At 43.4% G+C, this 22197-nt stretch overlaps 1 protein-coding gene across 1 annotated transcript in view; it reads left to right on the top strand.

Moving 5' to 3' along the window:
• The window catches only part of FERMT1 (FERM domain containing kindlin 1), a 98114-nt gene that overhangs the window by 10092 nt on the left and 65825 nt on the right, over positions 1 to 22197 (top strand). Inside the window, exons 2-3 of the mRNA XM_073553872.1 lie at positions 11751 to 11910; positions 15965 to 16198. Coding sequence (XP_073409973.1) covers positions 11760 to 11910; positions 15965 to 16198 — 385 coding nt within the window. The 5' untranslated portion in view covers positions 11751 to 11759. The remainder of the gene's footprint in view (positions 1 to 11750; positions 11911 to 15964; positions 16199 to 22197) is intronic.

Below are 22197 nucleotides of genomic sequence, written 5' to 3' on the forward strand. Positions count from 1 at the left end.
CAGCGTGTAGATGGTGACAACCGCACATGGACTCTTGAGCCGGGCGTGTGACAAAAATGGCGTGAGACACCTCCATGGACTCTGGTGGTAGAACCTCTGGCTCGGGCAGCTCCAGAGACTCAAAAAAGTTGGGAGCCGGAGTACCTATCCGTTTGGAGTGAGCACGCTCCATACCGCGCTCCGAAAAATGGAGGTCAATACGGGAAGAGATGGAAATTAACTCCTCCAGAGTAGTAGGGATCTCTCTAGTAGAGAGAGCATCCTTTACGTGCTCCGCTAAACCTCTCCAAAAAACAGGGATAAGTGCCTTATCGGACCACTTCAGCTAGGACGCCAGTGTCCAAAAACGGATGGCGTACTGGCTAAACAAGAGGGATCCCTGGGACAAGGCAAGCAACTGAAGAGAGGTATCGTGGGTGACCCGTGGACCGAGGAAGACTTGCTTGATGGCTGTTAGCAAGTGGGCAGCGGTCCGAATCTCGGGGTCACCACGCTCCCATAAAAGTGTAGCCCATTCCAATGCCTTGCCCAACAGTAGGGAAATAATAAAGGCCACCTTGGCCCGTTCTGTAGGGAATTGCGCAGCCAGCAGCTCCAGGTGGATTGAGCACTGGCTGATGAAACCCCTGCAGGAGGCGCTATCACCAGAGTATTTATCGGGCAACGGGAGGCGAGTAACTGTCGGCGCAAGGGCGGACATGGACATACGCCCTACCGCGTCTGTGAGTGCCTGTACAGCAGCATCAGTGGCTTGTGCAGCTGAGAGAGCCCTCTCAAGAGTGGCCACGCGGCCCTCGAGCTGCCGCACACACTGCAGGAGTTGCTGCTGATCTGCCATCACTAGCCAGACCCTGGCGCTAGTATAATGTTATGAATGGTGGAACACACTAAATAAAATTATAAATAAAGTGTGTTCACCGCTCGGGGTCCACCGTGCGGTGGATGGAAAAACCGCAGCTAGGTGATGACAGAGCACTAAGGCGGTAGTGTGCACGGGGTTAAATATCACCCAGGTGCACTAGGCAAGCTCTGTTGAAGTCACAGAGCTGCTAATTGTAAATAATAAATATAACAGTGCTGAGCCTGTTAGACACACAGGAACTCAGCAGCACACAAACGGTAAATGGTCAATGGAGTAGTTAAATATAACGGCACTACATCCACAAAGACCTACTGTAGTTACTTGTGTGTAAAGCGTCGCAACCGCGAATGCACAAATAGGCTGCAACTGCAACGCGGTGAGGAAAGTGCCGCAGAGAGACACCGCTAAATCGCAGGTGCGATGTCAGACGCTAGCAGGTGTTGCTGTGAAGCTATCGCGCGCTGGCGCTAATACTGGCTAACTCATTCCCTCACACATTCGTAATATCATAGGAATGGGGTTTCAAATGAGTCATTCACCAGATCATGCATCCATCAACAAACACACAGCAACAAGTATGACTATTCTAGCGCATGGCGGAACCGCCATGTGCACTTTTTATAGCGAACGGGACCTTCCGGAAGTCTCCAGAACCCTGAGCTGGATCAAGGAATCAGGAGCAGGACCTGAGCACCTGACTCCTGAACTCCAATGGGAGATCGTCCCACGAGCATGCTCAGAGGATGGGATGAAGGACTTAGCCTCCGCAGAGAGTTGCTGCAAAGCAATCTCCTCTGCAATCTCCTCTGCAGTGGACAGAGAGCAGGAGACTGCAGAATGTGAGGGTCTAGATTCCTGCATAGTCAGGGCAGAAATCTGACTCCTAACACTTTGGGACTCCAGCGAACCATTGTGAGAGCCATTACCCACAAATGGCGAAAACATGGAACAGTGGTGAACCTATTTTATCTTTTACATTTAAAAAATTAAAAAAAGGAATGCAAAAGTTTGGTCACCCCTTTTCCAAGTATCACAGTTTGTAAACTCTTTTTGTAGCCAAGCAGTACAAAGAATAATGTGTCCTTAACTTTAGCTCTTTTAGAGATAATTTAATCTTCATCTTGCTTAATTGTTCACAATAACAGTAATTTTGACCAGGGGTGCCCAAACTTTTACATGCTACTATATGTAAATGGTTGATGAGGATGAATACAGTTCACATTACATTTGTTTCAGGTTTTTTGCTTAAAATACAAAGGAAATATGTCTTCCTTAACTTTAGCTCTTTTACAGATCATTTCATCTTCAACTGGCTTAACTGTTCACAATAACAGTAATTTTCACCAGGGGTGCCCAAACTCTTATATTCCTCTGTGAGTTCAGCCAATTCATAAGGCGAGGAATAACATGCAGGAAAAGTAGCATTCAGGCAAACCAATGTTGCAAACTTTGAAGAAAAAAACACAAAAGGTCCTAACTAGAGATAATAATATAATAATAATCTTTATTTATATAGCGCCAACATATTCCGCAGCACTTTACAATTTAACAATTTCAAACATAACAGTCAAAAGTAACAACTTTAACAATAATACATTGATTAAAGCTAAACAAGACGACCCTGCTCGTGAGAGCTTACAATCTACAATGAGGTGGGGGAGATACAAAGTGCAGGTGTGTTGTTATGATTAGGTCACCGAGGAGGATAGCCGGGGAATAAGCTAGGCAACCAGAAAACCAGAAAGGTTGGTAACTAAGCAGATTGGAGACCCCAAAACCTAACAACACACTTAGAATTAGCCATGGGACGTACCTACGATGCCCTAGATGCCTCGGCACAGCCAAACAATTAACTAAGCCTAAAGCAAGAAAGGAGAAAGCTAAACTGCCCCGGAGTAGAACCCCAAAGGAATAGATAACCCCCAAACATATATTGCCGGTGAGACAAGATGAGGCACAAACACAGGCAGAAAATAGAGTAAGCAAATGATGGGGCCCAAACTGTCTAGATAGAATAGGACAGGAAAGGTACTGTCTGCAATCACGCAAAAAATCCTAAGAAAAATCCAACACGTCTGATATGCAAAAATACTGAGGCCACACGACCTCTCCCCCACTAGATCAGCATTCTGGTGTGAACTGGAAGCAAAGCAAAAGATACTGATATAACAGGGGACTAGCAATACTGAACAGACTGACATAAGCTGTGGCATATGGAACGGGGTCCAGCACTGGTTCCAGCAGAGAACAATGCTGAACCGACACAGCAAAGCAGAAAGCAGAGAAAGGCAAAAACTGGATCAAATGCAAATAGATTCCAGCAAACAAACAACTTATCTGAACGATGCAGTACCAAGCAGGGGGCAAGCGGACTTCAAAATGCACAGGAAGAAAACCAAATTACCAGCAATAACTCAGGGAAGCTTGCTGACTTAAATCTTCCCAGTCTGTAACACCTGACCTCCAATCATCCTCTTCAGGTGATTGACTTCTGTCAACCCGACCAGCTCCATTATCCGCAGCAACCACCAGAGGGAGCCCAAACTTAGAAGTTAGGTCAAAAGTGTTCACAACAGTGTGTATTTACAATGATGGCCAAGCCATCTTGAGGGAGTGGGGGATAGACAGAGATAGTGAATGGGCTACTCACACACACTTATACATAAAATGACTGATTAGGGAGCGTGATAGGCTGCTCTGAACAAATGTGTTTTGAGGGAGTGCCTAAAACTGTGCAAGTTGTGGCTGGTCCTAATTTCTTTGGGTAGAGCATTCCAGAGGATTGGCGCAGCGCGGGAGAAGTCTTGGAGTCGAGAGTGGGAGGTATGGATTAGTGCAGAGGTTAGTCGAAAGTCATTTGCAGAGCACAGAGATTGGCTAGGCCGATAGACAGAAATGAGGGAGGAGATGTGATGGGGTGCAGCAACGTGGAGAGCTTTGTGGGTGAGAACAAGCACTTTGGATTGGATCCTATAATGAATGGGCAGCCAGTGTAATGACTGGCGAAGAGCGGAAGCGTCAGAGTACCGATTAGCTAGATGGATGACCCTGGCTGCTGCATTAAGGATGTACTGGAGATGGGACAGTTGAGTGATGGGAAGGCCAATTAATAGAGCGTTACAGTAGTCCAGGCGGGAGTTGATCAATGCTACAGTGAGGGTTTTTGTTGTTTCCATGGTGAGAAAAGGGTGGATTCTAGAGATGTTCTTTAGGTGTAAGCGGCAAGAGCGGGCAAGAGATTGTATATGGGAGGTGAAGGAGAGATTGGTGTCAAACATAACACCCAGACAGTGCGCCTGTTTACTGGGTGTTAATATGGTGCCCCCCCACAGAGAGTGAAATTTCAGATTTAGGGAGGTTGGTAGACGGCAGGAGTAGAAGAAGTTCAGTTTTGGAAAGGTTGCATTTCAGATAGAGAGCGTACATGATGTTGGAGACAGCGGACAGAGATGAGCGAATCTTTTAGCATTCAAATTCACCAAATTTGATGCAATTCTCAATACTGCAATGCCTCTCAGAAAATTACACATTGAGTTCTCCTAGGAGAGTACTGAACCTCATCTTGAGTTCTTTAATGCAAACACAGCCTTAAACATGTCCAAGTGACCTCGATCCAAGGGTGGACATTGGTGCAACCTATGCAGCCACAAAGGGGTCCAAGAGGGAAAGGGGCTCACTGCCACCTCCAAAGCAGGTGGAATTGCACATTATATTGAGTTATTGGACTGCAAGTGGGGACAAATATTATTATAGGGGCCCTCTTCTGTTTATATCCACCACTACCTCAATCTATCTAACTAGTTGAAAAGTGATGATAGCCAGTGGCAAATAACAATATTCTGCAGTATCAGATTTTTTAGGCTACTTAAATTGTAAAAACAGTTTTAAAATTATCCCTTTTCGGGGGCAGATAGCTGGCTTGGCGGTGTAAACGGAAAAAAATCACAAGTTTTTCACGAAAGTTCACGTCCCAAAAGCCACTGTATTTGGGTGGCATGTACAGGTGTAATACCACCATGGTTACTTACCGGTAGCCGGTTTTTCCGGAACCCATGACAGCACCACATGAGAGAGGGATCCGCCCCGCCAGGACAGGAACCTACTGAGACATAAGGGGCGGCACCTCTCCCCCGCTTCAGTTGGGTTACAGAGCATTGAGAGGACTTCCCGGTTAGTTACATGTTTATCCAACACCACAACACTCAAAACACCCTACTAATTGTGCACACCATACAGTGAAAAAGGGGGGGAATGTACGGGTGCTGTCATGGGTTCCGGAAAAACCGGCTACCGGTAAGTAACCATGGTGGTTTTCCCTTCACCCATGACAGCACCACATGAGAGATTTTTGGAGACTTCGAAACACCTTAGGGAGGGACCACCACTTGCAGCACCCTTCTACCAAAGGTTAAGTCAGCAGAGGAGGATAGATTTAATCTATAGTGCTTAAAGAAGGTTGAAGGTGAGGCCCAGGTAGCGGCCTTACAAATTTGTTCAATTGATACCTCTGCCTTTTCAGCCCAGGAGGTCGCCACGGCTCTGGTGGAATGAGCCTTGATGCCGTCAGGAATCGGGATACCACTAGCTGAATAGGCTACACTAATGGCTTCCCTGATCCATCTAGCAATAGTCCCTTTTGAAACCCCATAGCCTTTCCTGGCACCCTGAAAAGCTACGAATAGGGACTGTGACCTCCTCCACTGGCTAGTGGCAGATATATATTCTACAAGAGCTCTTTTAACATCCAGACTATGGAATTTTTCCTCCCCCAGATTTTTTGGATTTTCGCAAAAGGATGGAAGAACAATTTCCTGACCCCGATGGAAATCTGACACTACCTTGGGCAGATAACTGGGGTCTGTTCTTAACACTATCCTATCCTGAAAGACTTGCGTATAAGGAGGATTTACTGAGAGAGCCTGTAAGTCGCTTATCCTGCGAGCTGATGTGAGGGCTACTAACAGGATCGTTTTTAGGGTCAAAAACTTTAGGGGTAGCTGATGTAATGGCTCATACGGTTCTTTTGTAAGGGCTTCTAACACCAGGTTTAAATCCCAGGGGGCTATTCTAGGTATTGGAATAGGTCTAGCTCTATGGCAGGATTTAATAAATCTGGCTATCCACCTATCTGATGCCAGTTTGCAATTGTAGAGCGCCCCTAGTGCCGACACCTGAACCTTAAGTGTGTTTACTGCTAACCCCATCTGCAACCCAGATTGTAAGAACTCTAGGATGTCACTAATCGGAGGTTCTTTCCCTAACGGCTTACCCAAGAACTGTAGGAACTTAACCCATGTTCTGCCGTAGATGTTAGTAGTCACCGGTTTCCTGCTTTTTTGCAGAGTGGCCACCAGCCCAGGGGAGAACCCCCTATCTATTAAAAGCAACCTTTCAAATTCCACGCCGTCAGATGGAATCCTTTGACCTGAGCGTGTAATATTGGACCCTGAACTAGTAGGTCCGGGATTTCTGGCAGAACCCAAGGATCGGAGAGGGACATCTTCCGTAGCAGAGCGAACCAGGGCCTTTTTGGCCAAAATGGAGCTATTAGAATCACCCTGGCTTGATCGTTTCTGATTTTTCTTACCACAGTCGGGATCAGAGCTACTGGGGGGAACGCGTAAGCCAGTCTGAAGTTCCACTGGATGTGCAATGAGTCCACTGCCCATGGGTTTTCCCTTGGGTTTAGAGAGCAGAACCTTTCTGTTTGCCTGTTGTGCTTGTTTGCAAAGAGGTCTATCACCGGTTCCCCCCAAAGCTGAATTAACTTTTGAAAAATGGATCGGTTTAGTGCCCATTCTCCTTGCCTCAGGGTATTGCGACTCAGGAAATCTGCCTCTATGTTTTCTGCCCCTTTTATGTGTAGGGCTGTCACGGAGTGTAGGTGATCCTCTGCCCTGCTCAGAATGTTTGTTGCTGCTTCCATTAAGGAGTGTGATCTTGTCCCTCCTTGGTGGTTGATGTATGCCACTGCTACCTTGTTGTCTGACATGATGCGTACATCTTGACCCTGGAGTAGCGGAATGAAGTGGTTTAGGGCCTTGCCCACTGCCCACAGTTCTCTCAGGTTGGAGGATGCCTTCCTTTCTTGAGGTGTCCAGGAACCCTGACCTATGAGGCCCCTTAGGTGTGCCCCCCACCCCGAGGAGCTTGCATCTGTTAAAATTATATCTGTCGCCTGTCTGTCCCATGGTATTCCTAAGGTCAGATTTGTCTCGTTCAACCACCAGTTGAGAGAGTCTCTGGTTTTTAAGGAAAGCTCCAGCTTTCCTTCCAAACGCCCTCTTAGCGATCTTTGTGCTCTTAGTATCTCCCTCTGGAGTTGCCGGGTGTGAAACTGAGCCCACCTGACCGCCGGAATACAGGATGTTAGGGTACCTAGCAGGGACATTGCTTTTCTTAATGTCATACATGGTTGGTTTCGGCCCGCCAAGGCCAGATTTTGCACCTTCTCTATCTTGGACTCTGGGAGCAGACACTCTTGCCTTTCTGAGTCCAGTATAAATCCTAGGAAGGTCTGTTTCTTTAGGGGTTGTAATTTTGATTTTTTGAAATTGACTATCCACCCTAACTCTTGCAAGGTGTTGATCACCTGAGTCAGCTGTGCTGTACAGTGGTCCTCTGAACTGCCCACTATAAGAAAATCGTCCAGGTATGGTATTATGACCGTATCGTGAATCCGGAGAAAGGCTGTCACTTCCGCTATGACCTTGGTGAAGACCCTCGGGGCTATGGATATGCCAAACGGAAGAGCCCTGAACTGAAAGTGCCTTAGTGTGCCCTGAATATAAAGCGCTACCCTCAGGTATTTCTGGTAATCTGGATGGATAGGGATGTGGTAATACGCATCCTTTAAATCGACTACGGCCATGAAGCAATCTTGATGTAGGAGCTTCACTGCCGTAGTTACTGATTCCATCTTGAAGGTCGGGTTCTTTATCCATAGATTCAGGCGTCTGAGATTTATGATTGTCCTGAATGACTGATCCGGTTTTTTTATTAGGAAAAGGGGCGAATAAAACCCCTTTCCTTCCTGTAAGCGTGGCACCTCGGACAGTACCCGCTTGTCTATCAGGCTCAGGATTTCTGTTTCTAAGGCCAGTTGTTCTTCGGTCATCTTCCTGATAGGTGTGATGACGACCACGGATTTTGGCTGACGAATAAAGGGGATTTTCAGGCCTTCTTTTAGGATGCTCAGAATCCAGGTGTTGGAGGAGATCTTTTCCCAGGCCTGGAAAAAGAGTGCCAATCTCGCTCCTACTGGAATACTGGCGTCACTGTGGTGACTTTTTGGAGGTGGAGGTGCCTCCACCAAACATAAACCCTGATTCTTTCTTCTTTTTATCCTCCCATCTTCTCCTGTCAGCGGGAGGACGTCCTCTATTGAATCTTCCCCTCCGAAAGGGCTGTCTCCTCTGATCCATAGGGAATCTGGGGAAGCCTTTTTTCTTATCGCCTGCTTTCTCCAGAATATCGTCCAAGTTTTTGCCGAACAGGAATCGGCCATCGCAGGGGAGAGAGCACAATTTGGCCTTGGACTGAAGGTCACCCGGACAGCCTTTAAGCCATAACGCGCGTCTAGCAGCATTTGATAGTGACGCTGCTCTGGCTGTTAATCGCATAGAGTCCGCCGAGGTATCCGCCAGAAAAGCCGCTGCCCCGTGTAAGAGATACATGTCTGATAAGATCTTCTCTCTTGGGACCCTTGACGCCAGCTTCTCTTCTAACTGCTGCAGCCAGATCATGAGGGAGCGTGCCGTGCAGGTGCCCGCTATCGCCGGCTTAAGACCTCCTGCTGTTGCTTCCCATGCGTGCCTCAAATATGAGTCCGCTTTTTTGTCTAGCGGGTCTCTAAGAACCCCTGCGTCTTCCAAGGGCAGGGCCGACCTTTTGGAAGACCTGGACACCGCTGCATCTATTTTTGGGACTTTGTCCCATATTTCCGTATCCTTGTATTCAAAGGGGTATCGCCTCTTAGAAGCGGATGGAAGGGCCCCCGATTTTTCAGGCTTTTTCCACTCCTTCTCAATAAGCGCCTGGATTTTCGCGTTTACTGGAAAGGTTCGTTTTTTCCTCTCCTGAAGCCCCCCAAACATGACGTCCTCTAGGGTTTTGGCCGCCCTTTCTTCCTGTAGGCCCATTGTGGTTCTAATGGCCTTTAGGAGGGCATCTGTATCTTCTACAGGGAAACATGGCTTACCCCCTGTGTCACTATCTGAGGAGTCTGAGGAGGATGATTTTTCCGCCTGAGATGATACTGATGCGGAATCTGAGGGGGAACTAGGGAAATCCTTCCTGCTTTTTTTCCCTTTTTTCAATAAGGACTTAATTGAGCCTTCCATTTCTGACCTGAGGGCAGATATTAGATTGGCTGCGAAACTAGGCGCTTCCTCCGCCATAGTTCGCTGAATGCACGAAGCACAGAGATCTTTTTGCCAGTCTCTTGCTAGGGGAGATTTACATATAGCACAATCCCTATTGTTCTTCTTGCTTCCTGCTTTTCTGGGCCTTTCCTACAGGGTGAAGCATACAATAGAAAAACCCCCTATTAATATACTGCTGACATTCACGAAGATCACTCACCACCCGTAATCAAGGGTACCGGATTTGGAGGCTGCGTCGGAGCACCTGACCCGCGCTCTTTGGACCTTGAGGAGTGCCCCGACCTGCGGCTGGGGCGACTGCTGCTTGAATGGCTTCCATGCTTTCTGCCAGAGGGCTGTGAGGGAGGCAGGGACGCTGAACGTTCCTGCTCGGACTCCATCTTGCACCGCCGATCTACCGCTGTCTTCCCCTTTTAATTTGCATGCCTCCGCCTGGTGAGCGTCTTCCTCCCCTCCCCCCTGCGACCGCCGGCCCAGCGCTTCAGAAAGCCGGCCGGCGTCGCACCCGGCGCCATTACACCGTCGCCTTCTGCTGACGTCAGCCGGCGCACCCAGCATTCCAAGCGCCGCTGACGTCAGCGGCCGGAAGACGCCAGCGTCTCTCCCCTGCCACGGGGATCGAGATGCGGCGTGCGCGAGGGGAGGGCGGCGCGGTGGGGGCTTCCCGGAGCCACCGGGATCCCATCCACGCCCGCACGAACCCGGAGCCCCAGGGACCCCGGGGACTGCGCTTCCAGGACCCGACGGCCGGCGCTACAGGTAAGCTACCTGTTCTTCCCGCGCCGGGACGGGCCTGGGTCTTCTTTCTCTTCGCCCATGACAGGCACCGCCACAGTGGGATTCCTTCCAGGACAGGAACCCAACTGAAGCGGGGGAGAGGTGCCGCCCCTTATGTCTCAGTAGGTTCCTGTCCTGGCGGGGCGGATCCCTCTCTCATGTGGTGCTGTCATGGGTGAAGGGAAAATTGTGCTGTTACAATAAGGAAATTGACAAACAAAATAATTTTGTTTTTACAGCACACACATTTTAGGAGGTAGACAAGTGTATTTAAATTTCTGGATCGTGGAGGGTTTTTGTCTTTGCTTTTTAAAAGAAAGACAATAAACACAAAAAATATAGAGTTTATGACTTGTCTTTCTCACAAGCCAAGAAGCATATTTCCTCTGACAAAAAATCCTTGGTTTCAAGATTTTTTTTGTAGCAAAATTAGGACAGCTGTATTATATACAGTGTGTGTGAAGAACAAAAATGGTGTTATTAAGGTGCTGTTACTGTAGAATATCACATATCAATCAATGCACAGTCACCCAGACTCTGCAGATCCAGCACCTCCCCATCACTTAAAACTTTGTATTATTATCACAGACTGAGACTACAACTCCCATTTTAAATGTTTTTCAACAATGAAATAGTACATAGCAATAAAATATAGGTCTTTTTCTATCCCTATGTGTAATGAGCAGAGCACTCTGACCTCCTGTCCATAGGCTGTAAAATCCTAAAATAGCTGCTGCATTCCCTGCCCACATCATTTATAGTCCATGATACAGTCCCCTGTGATTGACTGCATTAGAACATGCGAGGTGATAGCTGCAAGGAATTATGGAGAATCATAAGATACACAAACTCATTAACAGGCATGTACCTCAACCCCAAAAGGTACAACTGGGCTAATTGTCATGTCAGTCTTTCAGGAAACAGTCATAGGGATCTGTCGGGCCTAAAAATATTACAGTAGATTATTGACAGGTTCCACAGATTTGGTGTTCAAAAGTGTACAGTGATGTGAACTGTGAGTTTTACACATCACACAACTGTCAGACATGGGTTTGATCTACTTTAGTGGGCACTTATGACCACATATCATTGCCATCTTGGTTGCTTTACAGCACTGGTGTCCTAAATCCAAAGCTGACCAAGAATAACATCTCCATGGAGTATGAGTGGGTGACCTCCATGTCCTCTAGTTTTTTCTATTATCGTCCAACGCTTTTGCTGTGCAGAAATGTGAATTGGGCTGGTTTTTATACCTTCACATTTTAAAATGTACATGATCAAGTACAGATTCCTAGGTAAATAATGGCGATGTATCCGTAAATATCGGATACTGCCCAGATGATCCATAAATGGAAGTGTCAATTGTTTTTGTGCACCAATAGATTTGCATAGGCGACTTTCGTCTTATTCCTGGAAGAGCACAGTGATGCTGCAATTTTTTTTCACACAGCACAAGTGTGAAAAGCTGTTATCTGAACAGCTCTATTGAATTACACTTGATCAGTGCACTGTCTGATTTTCAGACAGCACACATCCGTATAATCTTATCATCTGAATGAGCTGTAAATTCACAGCAATGAAATTTCGCACTCATACATAAGGTTTTAAGACGATCATCCATATGTATTGTGATGCCATGCAACAACTTTTCTAGTGTCTACGTGGCCTAAGACTCTTCTTAATGTAGACATATGGCTTATAACACTTTTTCTTTCTCCCCCTTTGAGCTTTCCATAATGACTCACACAGCTGCTGTTGGACCGGCATCATGGGAACTATGTGTGACCGTGGACCAACAGAACGAATTCGAGAATCTTGATGTCACAATAAGAGTGTCTGGAGATCTTCATATTGGTGGAGTAATGTTCAAACTAGTAGAACAAATTGGTAAGTATATTGTATCACTATACCACATTTACTTCTGGATGACGTAAGAACTGGTGGTTGTCCAAAATTTCTATAAAAGACCAATGTTGGCCATTTAGGATTTGTATATTTATTTTTAATTTTTACATTGTAAAAAAATGTTTTGTGCTACTCATAAGAGGAACTAAACCTATTTGATATCCACTACAAAATTGATCATTTCTCATTGACTTCAATGGTTTAACAAAATTATTTAACTGCAACAATGATTATTTTAACATTTTTTCAGGAGCTGGTAGGCAGTGATGTTTTAGTGGACACGTAGGGCATCCTAGGCCGTGTGTGGTAGTACCTGGGATATCTCCTGTAGAGCTTATCTAGTCCACTTGTTCCTCCTGCTACCCTTCAACTCATCCCCATATTTTATGGTGTATGTAGGAGGAAAGATAGTGGCTCCCTATGGAAGTTCTTGTGACTGTCTCAAAATAAGGATTACTGAAAGTCATTAACTTAGTATATTTCGAAATTTTCTGTATGTTTATCACTAATTTTGTGCATTGAGGGTTTCCTTAGGTGTTATTTTAGAATTTCTATTAAACATATATTTTAGGGGTTATATGTTCACAATGGATTGAGACTCATCAATACCACGATGGACCATGTTGAGTCTTTATATGTAGAATAACAATGTACTCGTTGAGTGTCTCAAAGTTTATGTATTCTTAGTATTGTTTTACCAAGGAATTTGTGGCCTCAAGGTAATTTTTTTTTCCACACAACAAAGACAGCTTTTAATACCATTTTGTATTTTAGAAGTTAGTTAATCTCTCTGGGCCTAAGGCATGAAAAGAAATGACATGTAAACCTACTAAATGTCATATACTATTGTTATATGTCATGTATACTTTATCCAGGTGTTTGCTCGTGTTTCTTACATTGATCACTCAATGTTCATTTTGAGCTTTTAGTAATTTCCACAGCTATGTGTTACAGCAAAATATAATATTAATAAAAATAATCATTTTATTTCTATAGCACCAACATGTTTCACAGCAGCTTACTATTCAGAGGGAACATGTACAAATAACATAAGACATTACAGAATGACACAATAGTCAGCAATTCCAACAAGGAGTGAGGATCCTGCTCACAAGAGCTTACAGTCTATGAGGAAGTAGGGGTGACACAAAACGTAAAAGTGCTTGTAGTGTATGGTCCAGACATCTTTATAATAAATAAGGGCATTTATTCCGTGAACTGGTTACCAGACAGTATCTGTGTTTGTCAAGATACAAGTGCTACTGAGAGCAGTTAATGTGTGTGAACAGATGATATAAGGGCCGAATTGCTATGAAAATGTAGGAAAAGAAAAGATAGAAAAGTTTTATCAGTGTAGTGATGTGATTGTTCAGCCTAAAGAAGTGTTTTTTTAACCTGTTTTAAACTGTGAACACTGGGGAATAACCATATTGTCTGGGGACAATACATTGTAAAGATCTGGTGCAGCACATGAAAAAAGTCCTGGAAATGGATGTCGGAGGTTCAGATTATAGGGGATGTTAGTCTTAGAGCATTCAAGTTGTAGGAAAAAAGTTGTTAAATATGAGCTGCTACTTCTATATTAAAAATCTCAAATGCGGTTCCAGATCATCTATGCGGTTTTATCTCAACGTCTTTGAGAGTTAGTACACTTCTTCATCAGGAGAACCCCAACCATTTTGTGCTAACTTCGAAACATGTTGCGATAAAACCACATAGATGACCTGAAACCACATATGGGATCTTTAATATGAATACAAAACCAGCAGTGTACTGTATCAGCATCTAGGATGCCGTCATACAGGTGCTTCTCACAAATTTAGAATATCATGAAAAAAGTTTAATTTATTTCAGTTGTTGAAAACAAAAAGTGAAAATCATATATTATATAGAGTCATTACAAACAGAGTGATCTATTTCAAGTGTTTATTTATTTTGATGTTGATGATAATGGCTTACAGCCAATGAAAACCCAAAAGTCATTTTCTCAGTAAATTAGCATAGTTAACAAAAAAAATCATGGGGAAAACTGCTTACTTGACAGATGTCCAGAAGGCAGTCATTGACACTCTACAAGTAGGGTAAGCCACAAAAGGTCATTGCTAAAGAAGCTGGCTGTTCACAGAGTGCTGTATCCAAGCATATTAATGGAGAGTCGAGTGGAAGGAAAAAGTGTGGTAGAAAAAGGTGCACAAGCAACTGGGATAACCACAGCCTAGAAAGGATTATTAAGAAAAGGCCTTTCAAAAATTTGGAGGAGATTCACAAGGAGTGGACTGCTGCTGGAGTCATTGCTTCAAGAGCCACCACACACAGACGTATCCAGGACATGGTCTACAAGTGTCGCATTCATTGTGTCAAGCCACTCATGACCAATAGACAATGTCAGAAGCATCTTACCTGGGCCAAGGAGAAAAAGAACTGGACTGTTGCTAAGTGGTCCATGGTGTTGTTTTCAGATGAAAGTAAATTTTGCATTTAATTTGGAAATCAAGGTCCCAGAGTATGATGAAGAGTGGAGAGACAAAGAATCCAAGCTGCTTGAGGTCAAGTGTGAAGTTTCCACAATCAGTGATGGTTTGGGGAGCCATGTCATCTGCTGGTGTAGATCCACTGTGTTTTATCAAACCAAAGTCAGCACAGCCGTCTACCAGGAAAATTTGAGCACTTCAAGCTTCCCTCTGCCGACAAGCTTTATGGAGATGGAAATTTCATTCTCCAGCAGGACTTGGCACCTGTCCACACTGCCAAAAGTACCAATAATTGGATTAAAAACAAAAGTATCATGTTGCTTGATTGGCCAGCAAACTCACCTGACCTTAACTCCATAGAGAATCTATGGGGTATTGTCAAGAGGAAGATGACAGACACCAGACCCAACAATGTATATGAGCTGAAGGCTGCTATCAAAGCAACCTGAGCTTCCATAACACCTCAACAGTGCCAGAGACTTATCACCTCCATGACATGCCACATTGATGCACTAATTGATGCAAAAGGAGCCCCGACCAAGTATTGAGTGCATTTACTGAACATACTCTTCAGTAGGCCAACATTTCGGATTTTAAAATTATTTTTCAAGCTGGTGTTATAAAGTATTCTAATTTACTGAGATAATGACTTTTGGGTTTTCATTGGCTGTAAGCCATAATCATCATCATTAACAGAAATAAACACTTGAAATAGATCACTCTGTATGTAATGACTCTATAATATATGAGTTTCACTTTTTGTATTGAAGAACTGAAATAAATTAACTTTGTGATGATACTCTAATTTTGTGAGAAGCACCTGTATTTGAAAGTCTGATGTCAGGTGCGCCAAATAAACTTGAAGGACCAGACCGGTGTCTCGGGCCAAATATACTCACCCTGCGGGTTAGACTTGTCCCATGGGCCAGAGTTTGACATATTTGGATTAAGCTATTGTGCTCTTAAATTTGAGTATGCGTCAAATACTCAATAAATTAAATTCTATAAAATATTGACTTGACGGTAAAGGGTAAGAAAGGATATTCTCTAATAATACATTTAGATGGGCCGAAAGTCATCAAAAAAGTGTTCATAAGAATGCTTGTTCCTTACTAGCAGCTCAAGTAAACTTGCCGGCAATCATCAGTCGAATGAGCAGAAGAGGGTATTGTGCTTAATGGAGAGAGAATAATTGTATTAAAGCATCATTCCAGCAGGGTGTATTATACTTACCATCCACCATCTTCACCTATTCCCGGCACCGCTCCCTTCCTGTGCCGCCAACTTCTGGCTGACCAGTCGTCAGAGATAACGCTCAATAGTCTCACATCAAAGCCATTAGAAATCTAGTATGTTCACCATCTGTCTGCTGACCTAAGTGACAAAAATCCTCAAGACAAAGGGTTGTTGGCGTTCATTAATGGTAAGTTTCAAAAACACAGACCTAAAGCATTGAAGACATAATCATCTGTGAATAAAATGGATATATATATGACAGCATCTCTTGTCTTCTATTTGAGAGTTTCTGTCCTAACTCAAATAAACTTTCTTATGTGTGTGTCTAGGTGTGGCCAGGGACTGGTCCGACTACGCACTATGGTGGGAACAAAAAAACTGCTGGTTACTAAAGACTCACTGGACTCTAGACAAATGTGGAGTACAAGCCAACGCAAAGCTTTTTTTCACCCCTCAGCACAAGGTTCTTCGTCTCCGACTACCAAATATGAAAACTGTCAGACTTAAAGTTAGTTTCTCATCTCTGGTCTTCAAAGCAGTCACAGAAGTCTGTAAAACACTAAGTAAGTAACAAAAACATATACTTTGTTTAGATTCCTTTTATATATAGGATATTCTGATTACATGTGGATGTAGGTGCAAAAACTTAGGCTAAATGCTACGTTCTTACTTTATACCTGAAGTAATAGGTATGACCTTGTAAAATCCTCATCGAATTCTACTGTAGGCAAAAATTACGGGCAAATGCAGCATTTGGGACCACTGTGCTATTGCTTCATTGGCACACAAAGGCGGACTTCACCTACTGGGAAACACCTATCATAGTTTTGTAGTTTTAAGGTTGAAAGTAGACACAAATTTATAGCGTTTAACCTATGACCTAACATGCTGGTCCAGAGAAAGAAAGAAAAACCATGAGGCAGATGCTAATTGCCCCATAGTAAAGGAAAAATTACTTCCCGACTCCACATACGGAAATCAGACTAGTTCCCTTGATTAACGTCCCATCACAGAATCTAGCACCCACAACCTGAAATATTATATTTTTCAAAAAAGACATCCCCTCTTGTGCTTGTTTAGTACTCGGGGTATATTGACCCTATGTTTAGGAGTAATAGTGTTATAACCACATAATTATCTTTCATTTGTGTGCATATATATATTGTAGAGATTGGCAGAATTGGCTTCATCTGTAATATTATACTATTTTATGTTTTCACACTCCGTAGTTCTATACCCTAAGTCTGTTTTTTTTTTTAGTTTTTAGTGAATCCATTAACACATTTTGTGGCAGAGAGCTGCATAATCTCATTGCTCATACAGTAAAAAAGCCAGTCTCACTGCTCGCTCAATAAAGAATCATCATATGTGATAATGATTAAGCCTTCTTTCCATCGAGAATGCCTGCTTGTGATCATTACAGGACTAGAAAGAAAAGCTAAACGATCTGCTCACATACATATCAGGCTGTTTTTATTCATTATACTGACAGGTTCCCTTTAAAATGCAACATTCTGGCCACAGCCACCACTAGAGGGAGCACAGGAGCTTACTGAATACGGTTATACAATGAAAACAACAATGACACAGTATGCAGTAAGCTCCTGTGCTCCCTCTAGTGGAGGCTGAAAGTAGACAAAACGCTATAATTTAAATCTATGCATTTGCATAACATTTGAATAATAAAATAAAGCCCAAGCTAACATAAATATATAATAAGAAATTAATAAACGCATATTTTTTGTCCTAATGTAATCCTTAATGTCATATGACATTTGGGTAATATTTTGCACGTAAGATTCCTAGCACCAGCATTTTTTTTCGAAATGAAAAAGCAAATTCTTGAAAGCTATGATTGCATAAGAAACTACTGTAGCATGCAGACAATATAAAACGGCTCATTGTTTCATATAATATTTTCTATTGTTTTGCATGCCAATGTAAGCTTAGGATGAAGGCATGCTGCACCCATAGCAGAGTCTGGGAGAAAAGACAGATACCCTGCGGGATCAGGAATGCCATTGAGTACAGTGGATACCGTGCACGTCCATGCTTGTTCTATTCCCAACACTGACTTAAATGACTTATTCTGTGTCCTGCAGAGGATATCTACTCAGCTTTTTTTTTCTAGGTTCCTGATTGCATATTCATACTTAAATGAGACATGAGTGGCAAATACAGCAAGTAAAAAAGAAGTCAATGACTGCAATAGTATACCAGCTCCACCTGCTTGGAAAAAAGTGGGAAAATTGGGATGTGAATAAAACTAGGTCTGTCAAAAGAATGTACTCTGGCATATGTCACATATTGGGCCCTATTGTAAAAAATTGTATATGCACAACCTAGGAACCAAGTAAGCGTGGCATTAGGGAGTGCGAGATTACGGTTAACATAACCCAAAAAAGAGAAAATTCTGTTAGGATTTAAAGAGGATTCCCAGCAATATTCAGTAGTACGGTATTTTAGATGACACCGGCAAAGAAATTCCATTCCCTTAGCCTCCTTACTGATCTGTCAATGAACCCTTTTAAGTAATGAAAAGATAAGTTAAAGGTGTTGTCATTTACTCAGGTAATCCCTTCCTAAATAGTATATTCCCCCTTTTAAAGCACCACGCCAGAGTTTTTTCCTTTTCTCAGGGCTGGAGTGGTGTCACTAACATAAGTTCCGTGACCAAGAATTATACTCATCAGCCGCTGTCTTCAGCGCTTCCCAGCACAACACCGGTCCTTCTCCGCCATGTTGTGTCTGCAACTTCTGACTGACTGGAACTCAGAGGTTACTGTCACAAGTTCTCAGTGTAAGTTTATGAGACCCTCGTTCTGGCCACGTTATTGCTCACACAGACTTACACTGAGTAGCGACTCCGGCTCGCCCAGCAAAAAGTGTAGAAGTCTACGGGAGTGGTGCCGAGAACAGAGGAAGACAACGGCTGGTAAGTATGAGACTAGGTGCAAGGGACTTAGGTAAATGACACCACTTCAGCACTGCAAAAAAAAAACCCTCTGGAGTGGCATTTACTCAATAAAAATACCCTATACCCACTTCCTGCTCTTTTCAGTTATGTCAGAGCCTCCTCTCCCGAAGCTCAGATGACATTGTTATACCAGATGAGCCCTGGAGCCAATGAGCAGACGCTATTGGGCTTCTGTTCTCTCACTTCCTTTGGTCAAATTTTGGACTTTTAGAACTCCAGCCTTTTAGCGGTCGATTATTGGCTGCTCAGCTCATGTGGCAGGACAGTGTCACATGACCTTCCGAAGACCCAATACTGAAATCGCTGGAACAGCGTTGAAGATGAGTATAGGGTATTTTTATTTACAAAGGGGAATATAACATTTAAGAATGTTTTGTTCCAGTAGAAGACAACCCCTTTAAATCTTTTATATGCATTAGATTAATGTCAAGCAAACCCAATATTTTTGACAGGATCGACTAACCATCTAATATGTTTGTGAGTTTTCTCGAAGTTATTAGTAATGTTAATCTCTAAAGCTTTTCTTCCTAAGAGAATTATGCAGCTGCCAGACCCCTCTCCTCATTGAAATCACATGTATGCTTGGCTGGACTGTGTATGCATGTGTATGGCGGATAGTGAGAGATATCTGGTACACCAGCATTCATCTCACAACTATATACAGTGAAGGAAATAAGTATATGATCCCTTGCTGATTTTGTAAGTTTGCCCATTGACAAAGACATGAACAGCCTATAATTTTAAGGGTAGGTTAATTTTAACATTCAGAGATAGAATATCAAAAATAAAATCCAGAAAGTCACATTGTATAAATTATATAAATTTATTTACATTTTGCAGTGAGAAATAAGTATTTGATCCCTCTGGCAAACAACACTTAATACTTCATGACAAAGCCCTTGTTGGCAAGCACAGCAGTCAGACATTTTTTGTAGGTGATGATGAGGTTTGCGCACATGTCAGGAGGAATTTTGGTCCACTCCTCTTTGCAGATCATCTTTAACCCCTTTCTGCCATCAGACGTACTATCCCGTCCATGTGCCCTGGTACTTAATTCCCAGGGACGGGATAGTACGTCACAGCGATCAGCGGCGCCCACGTGGTGAGCGCCGCTGATCGCGGCCGGGTGTCAGCTGATTATCACAGCTGACACCCGGCACCATGTGTCAGGGGCGGTCACAGACCGCCCCCGACACGTTAAACCCTTGCACACCGCGATCAAACACGATTGCGGTGTACCGGGGGTTAAAGGGAAGAATTGGCAGGGAGGGGGCTCCCTCCGTGCTTCCCTGAGCCCCCCACAGCAGCGCAATGTGCAGCGCTGCTGCGGGAGGCTCCATCCCTGCAGGTCCCCGAATCCAAGATGGCGACGGGGACCTTCGGGGGCCTGCAGGGAGCTGGCTTCCTCATGCCTGCAAAGCGCAGGCAAGGAGGAAGCCTTGTGCAGTGCCTGTGACAGATCGCTGATCTCTCACAGTGATCTGTGATGTGACAGATCAGTGATCTGTCACAGGACAGTGATGTCCCACCTGGGACAATGTAATAAAGTTAAAAAAAAGTGTAAAAATAATTTTTTAAAAATCGCTAAATAAATTAAAAAAAAAAAAAAATTCCCTAATAAATTCATTTTCTAGAAAAAAAAATGATAAAAGTACACATATTTGGTATCGCCACGTCCGTAACAACCCGCCCTATAAAACTGTCCCATTAGTTAACCCCTTAAGCGAACCCTTTAAAAAATAAAAATAATAAACGAAGCAAAAAATAATGATTTATTATCATACCGCCAAACAAAAAGTGCAATAACGCGCGATCAAAAGGACGCATATAAATATCCATGGTACCGCTGAAAACGTCATCTCGTCCCGCAAAAATGAGCCACCATTCAGCATCATCAGCAAAAAGTAAAAAAGTTATAGCTCGCAGAATAAAGAGATGCAAAAATAATTATTTTTTATATAAAATTGTTTTCTTTGCATAAAAGTGCCAAAACATAAAAAAAGACATAAATGAGGTATTGCTGTAACCGTACTGACCCGAAGAATAAAAGGGCTTTATCAATTTTACCGCACATGGAATGGTGTAAACGCACCCCCAAAAGAAATTCATGAAACACTGGTTTTTGTTCATTCTGCGTCCCAAAAATTGGAATAAAAAGTGATCAAAAGATGTCACATGCCTGAACATGATAGAAATAAAAGCGTCAACTCGTCCCGCAAAAAATAAGACCTCATATGACTCAGTGGGTCGAAATATGGAAAAATTATAGCTCTCAATATGTGGTGATGCAAAAACTATTTTTACAATAAAAAGTCTTTAAGCGTGTGACAGCTGCCAAATATAAAAACTGCCATAAATAGTAAATCAAACCCCCCGTTATCACCCCCTTAGTTAGGGAAAAATAATAAAATAAAAAAATGTATTTATTTCCATTTTCCCATTAGGGTTAGGGTTAGGGCTAGGGCTACGGTTAGGGCTATGGTTAGGGCTAGGGTTAGGGCTAGGATTAGGGGTGTTTTGGGGTTAGGGTTGGAGTTATAATTGGGGGGTTTCCACTCTTTGGGCACATCAGGTGCTCTCCAAATGCAACATGGCGTCTGATCTCAATTCCAGCCAATTCTGCGTTGAAAAAGTCAAATGGTGCTCCTTCCCTTCCAAGCTCTGCCATGCGCCCAAACAGTGTTTTACCCCCACATATGGGGTATCAGCGTACTCAGGACAAATTGCAAAACAAATTTTGGGGTCCAATTTCTCCTGTTACCCTTAGTAAAATAAAAAATTGGGGGCAAAAATATCATTTTTGTGGAAAAAAATGATTTTTTTACTTTCACGCCCGGGCGTTATAAACTTCTGTCAAGCACTTAGGGGTTCAAAGTGCTCACCACACATCTAGATAAGTTCCGTGGGGGGTCTAGTTTCCAAAATGGGATCACTTGTGGGGAGTTTCAATAGTTTAGGTACATCAGAGGCTCTCCAAACGCACATGACACCCGCAGAACATTCCATCAAAGTCTGCATTTCAAAACGTGACCACTTCCCTTCCAAGCCCCAATGAGTTGATTAAGAGCGTCTAACTGGTCTATAGGAGCCAGAACTCTTAATGGTTGGTAGGGGATCAAATACTTATTTCTCACTGCAAAATGCAGATAAATGTATATAATTTATACAATGCAATTTTCTGGAATTTATTTTTGATATTCTATCTCTCAATGTTAAAATTAACCTAGACTTAAAATTATAGACTGTTCATGTCTTTGTCAGTGGGCAAATTTACAAAATCAGCAAGGGATCAAATAATTATTTCCTTTATTGTATGGGTATCTTCAAAATGTAACTTTACATGAGTTGAATTACCATATGTAACTTCTTATCTCGGTGCACAGGTATCACAAAATCTACCCTGTTATGATTGAGTCACCATAGGAGGCAAAAACAGAAATGCTAGCTAAGTCCAGAAAACCAGAGAAGTTGGCAACTATCAGATTGCAGACCCCTGAACCTATCAACACAACTAGCAGTAGCCGTGGGGGGTTCCTACGATGACCTAGACCCCTCGATCACAGCCGGAGAGATACATAGGCCTAA

The sequence above is a fragment of the Dendrobates tinctorius genome, unplaced genomic scaffold (assembly GCF_039654945.1).
Source record: "Dendrobates tinctorius isolate UK_male_01 unplaced genomic scaffold, ASM3965494v1 ptg000203l, whole genome shotgun sequence".
NCBI lineage: Eukaryota > Metazoa > Chordata > Amphibia > Anura > Dendrobatidae > Dendrobates > Dendrobates tinctorius.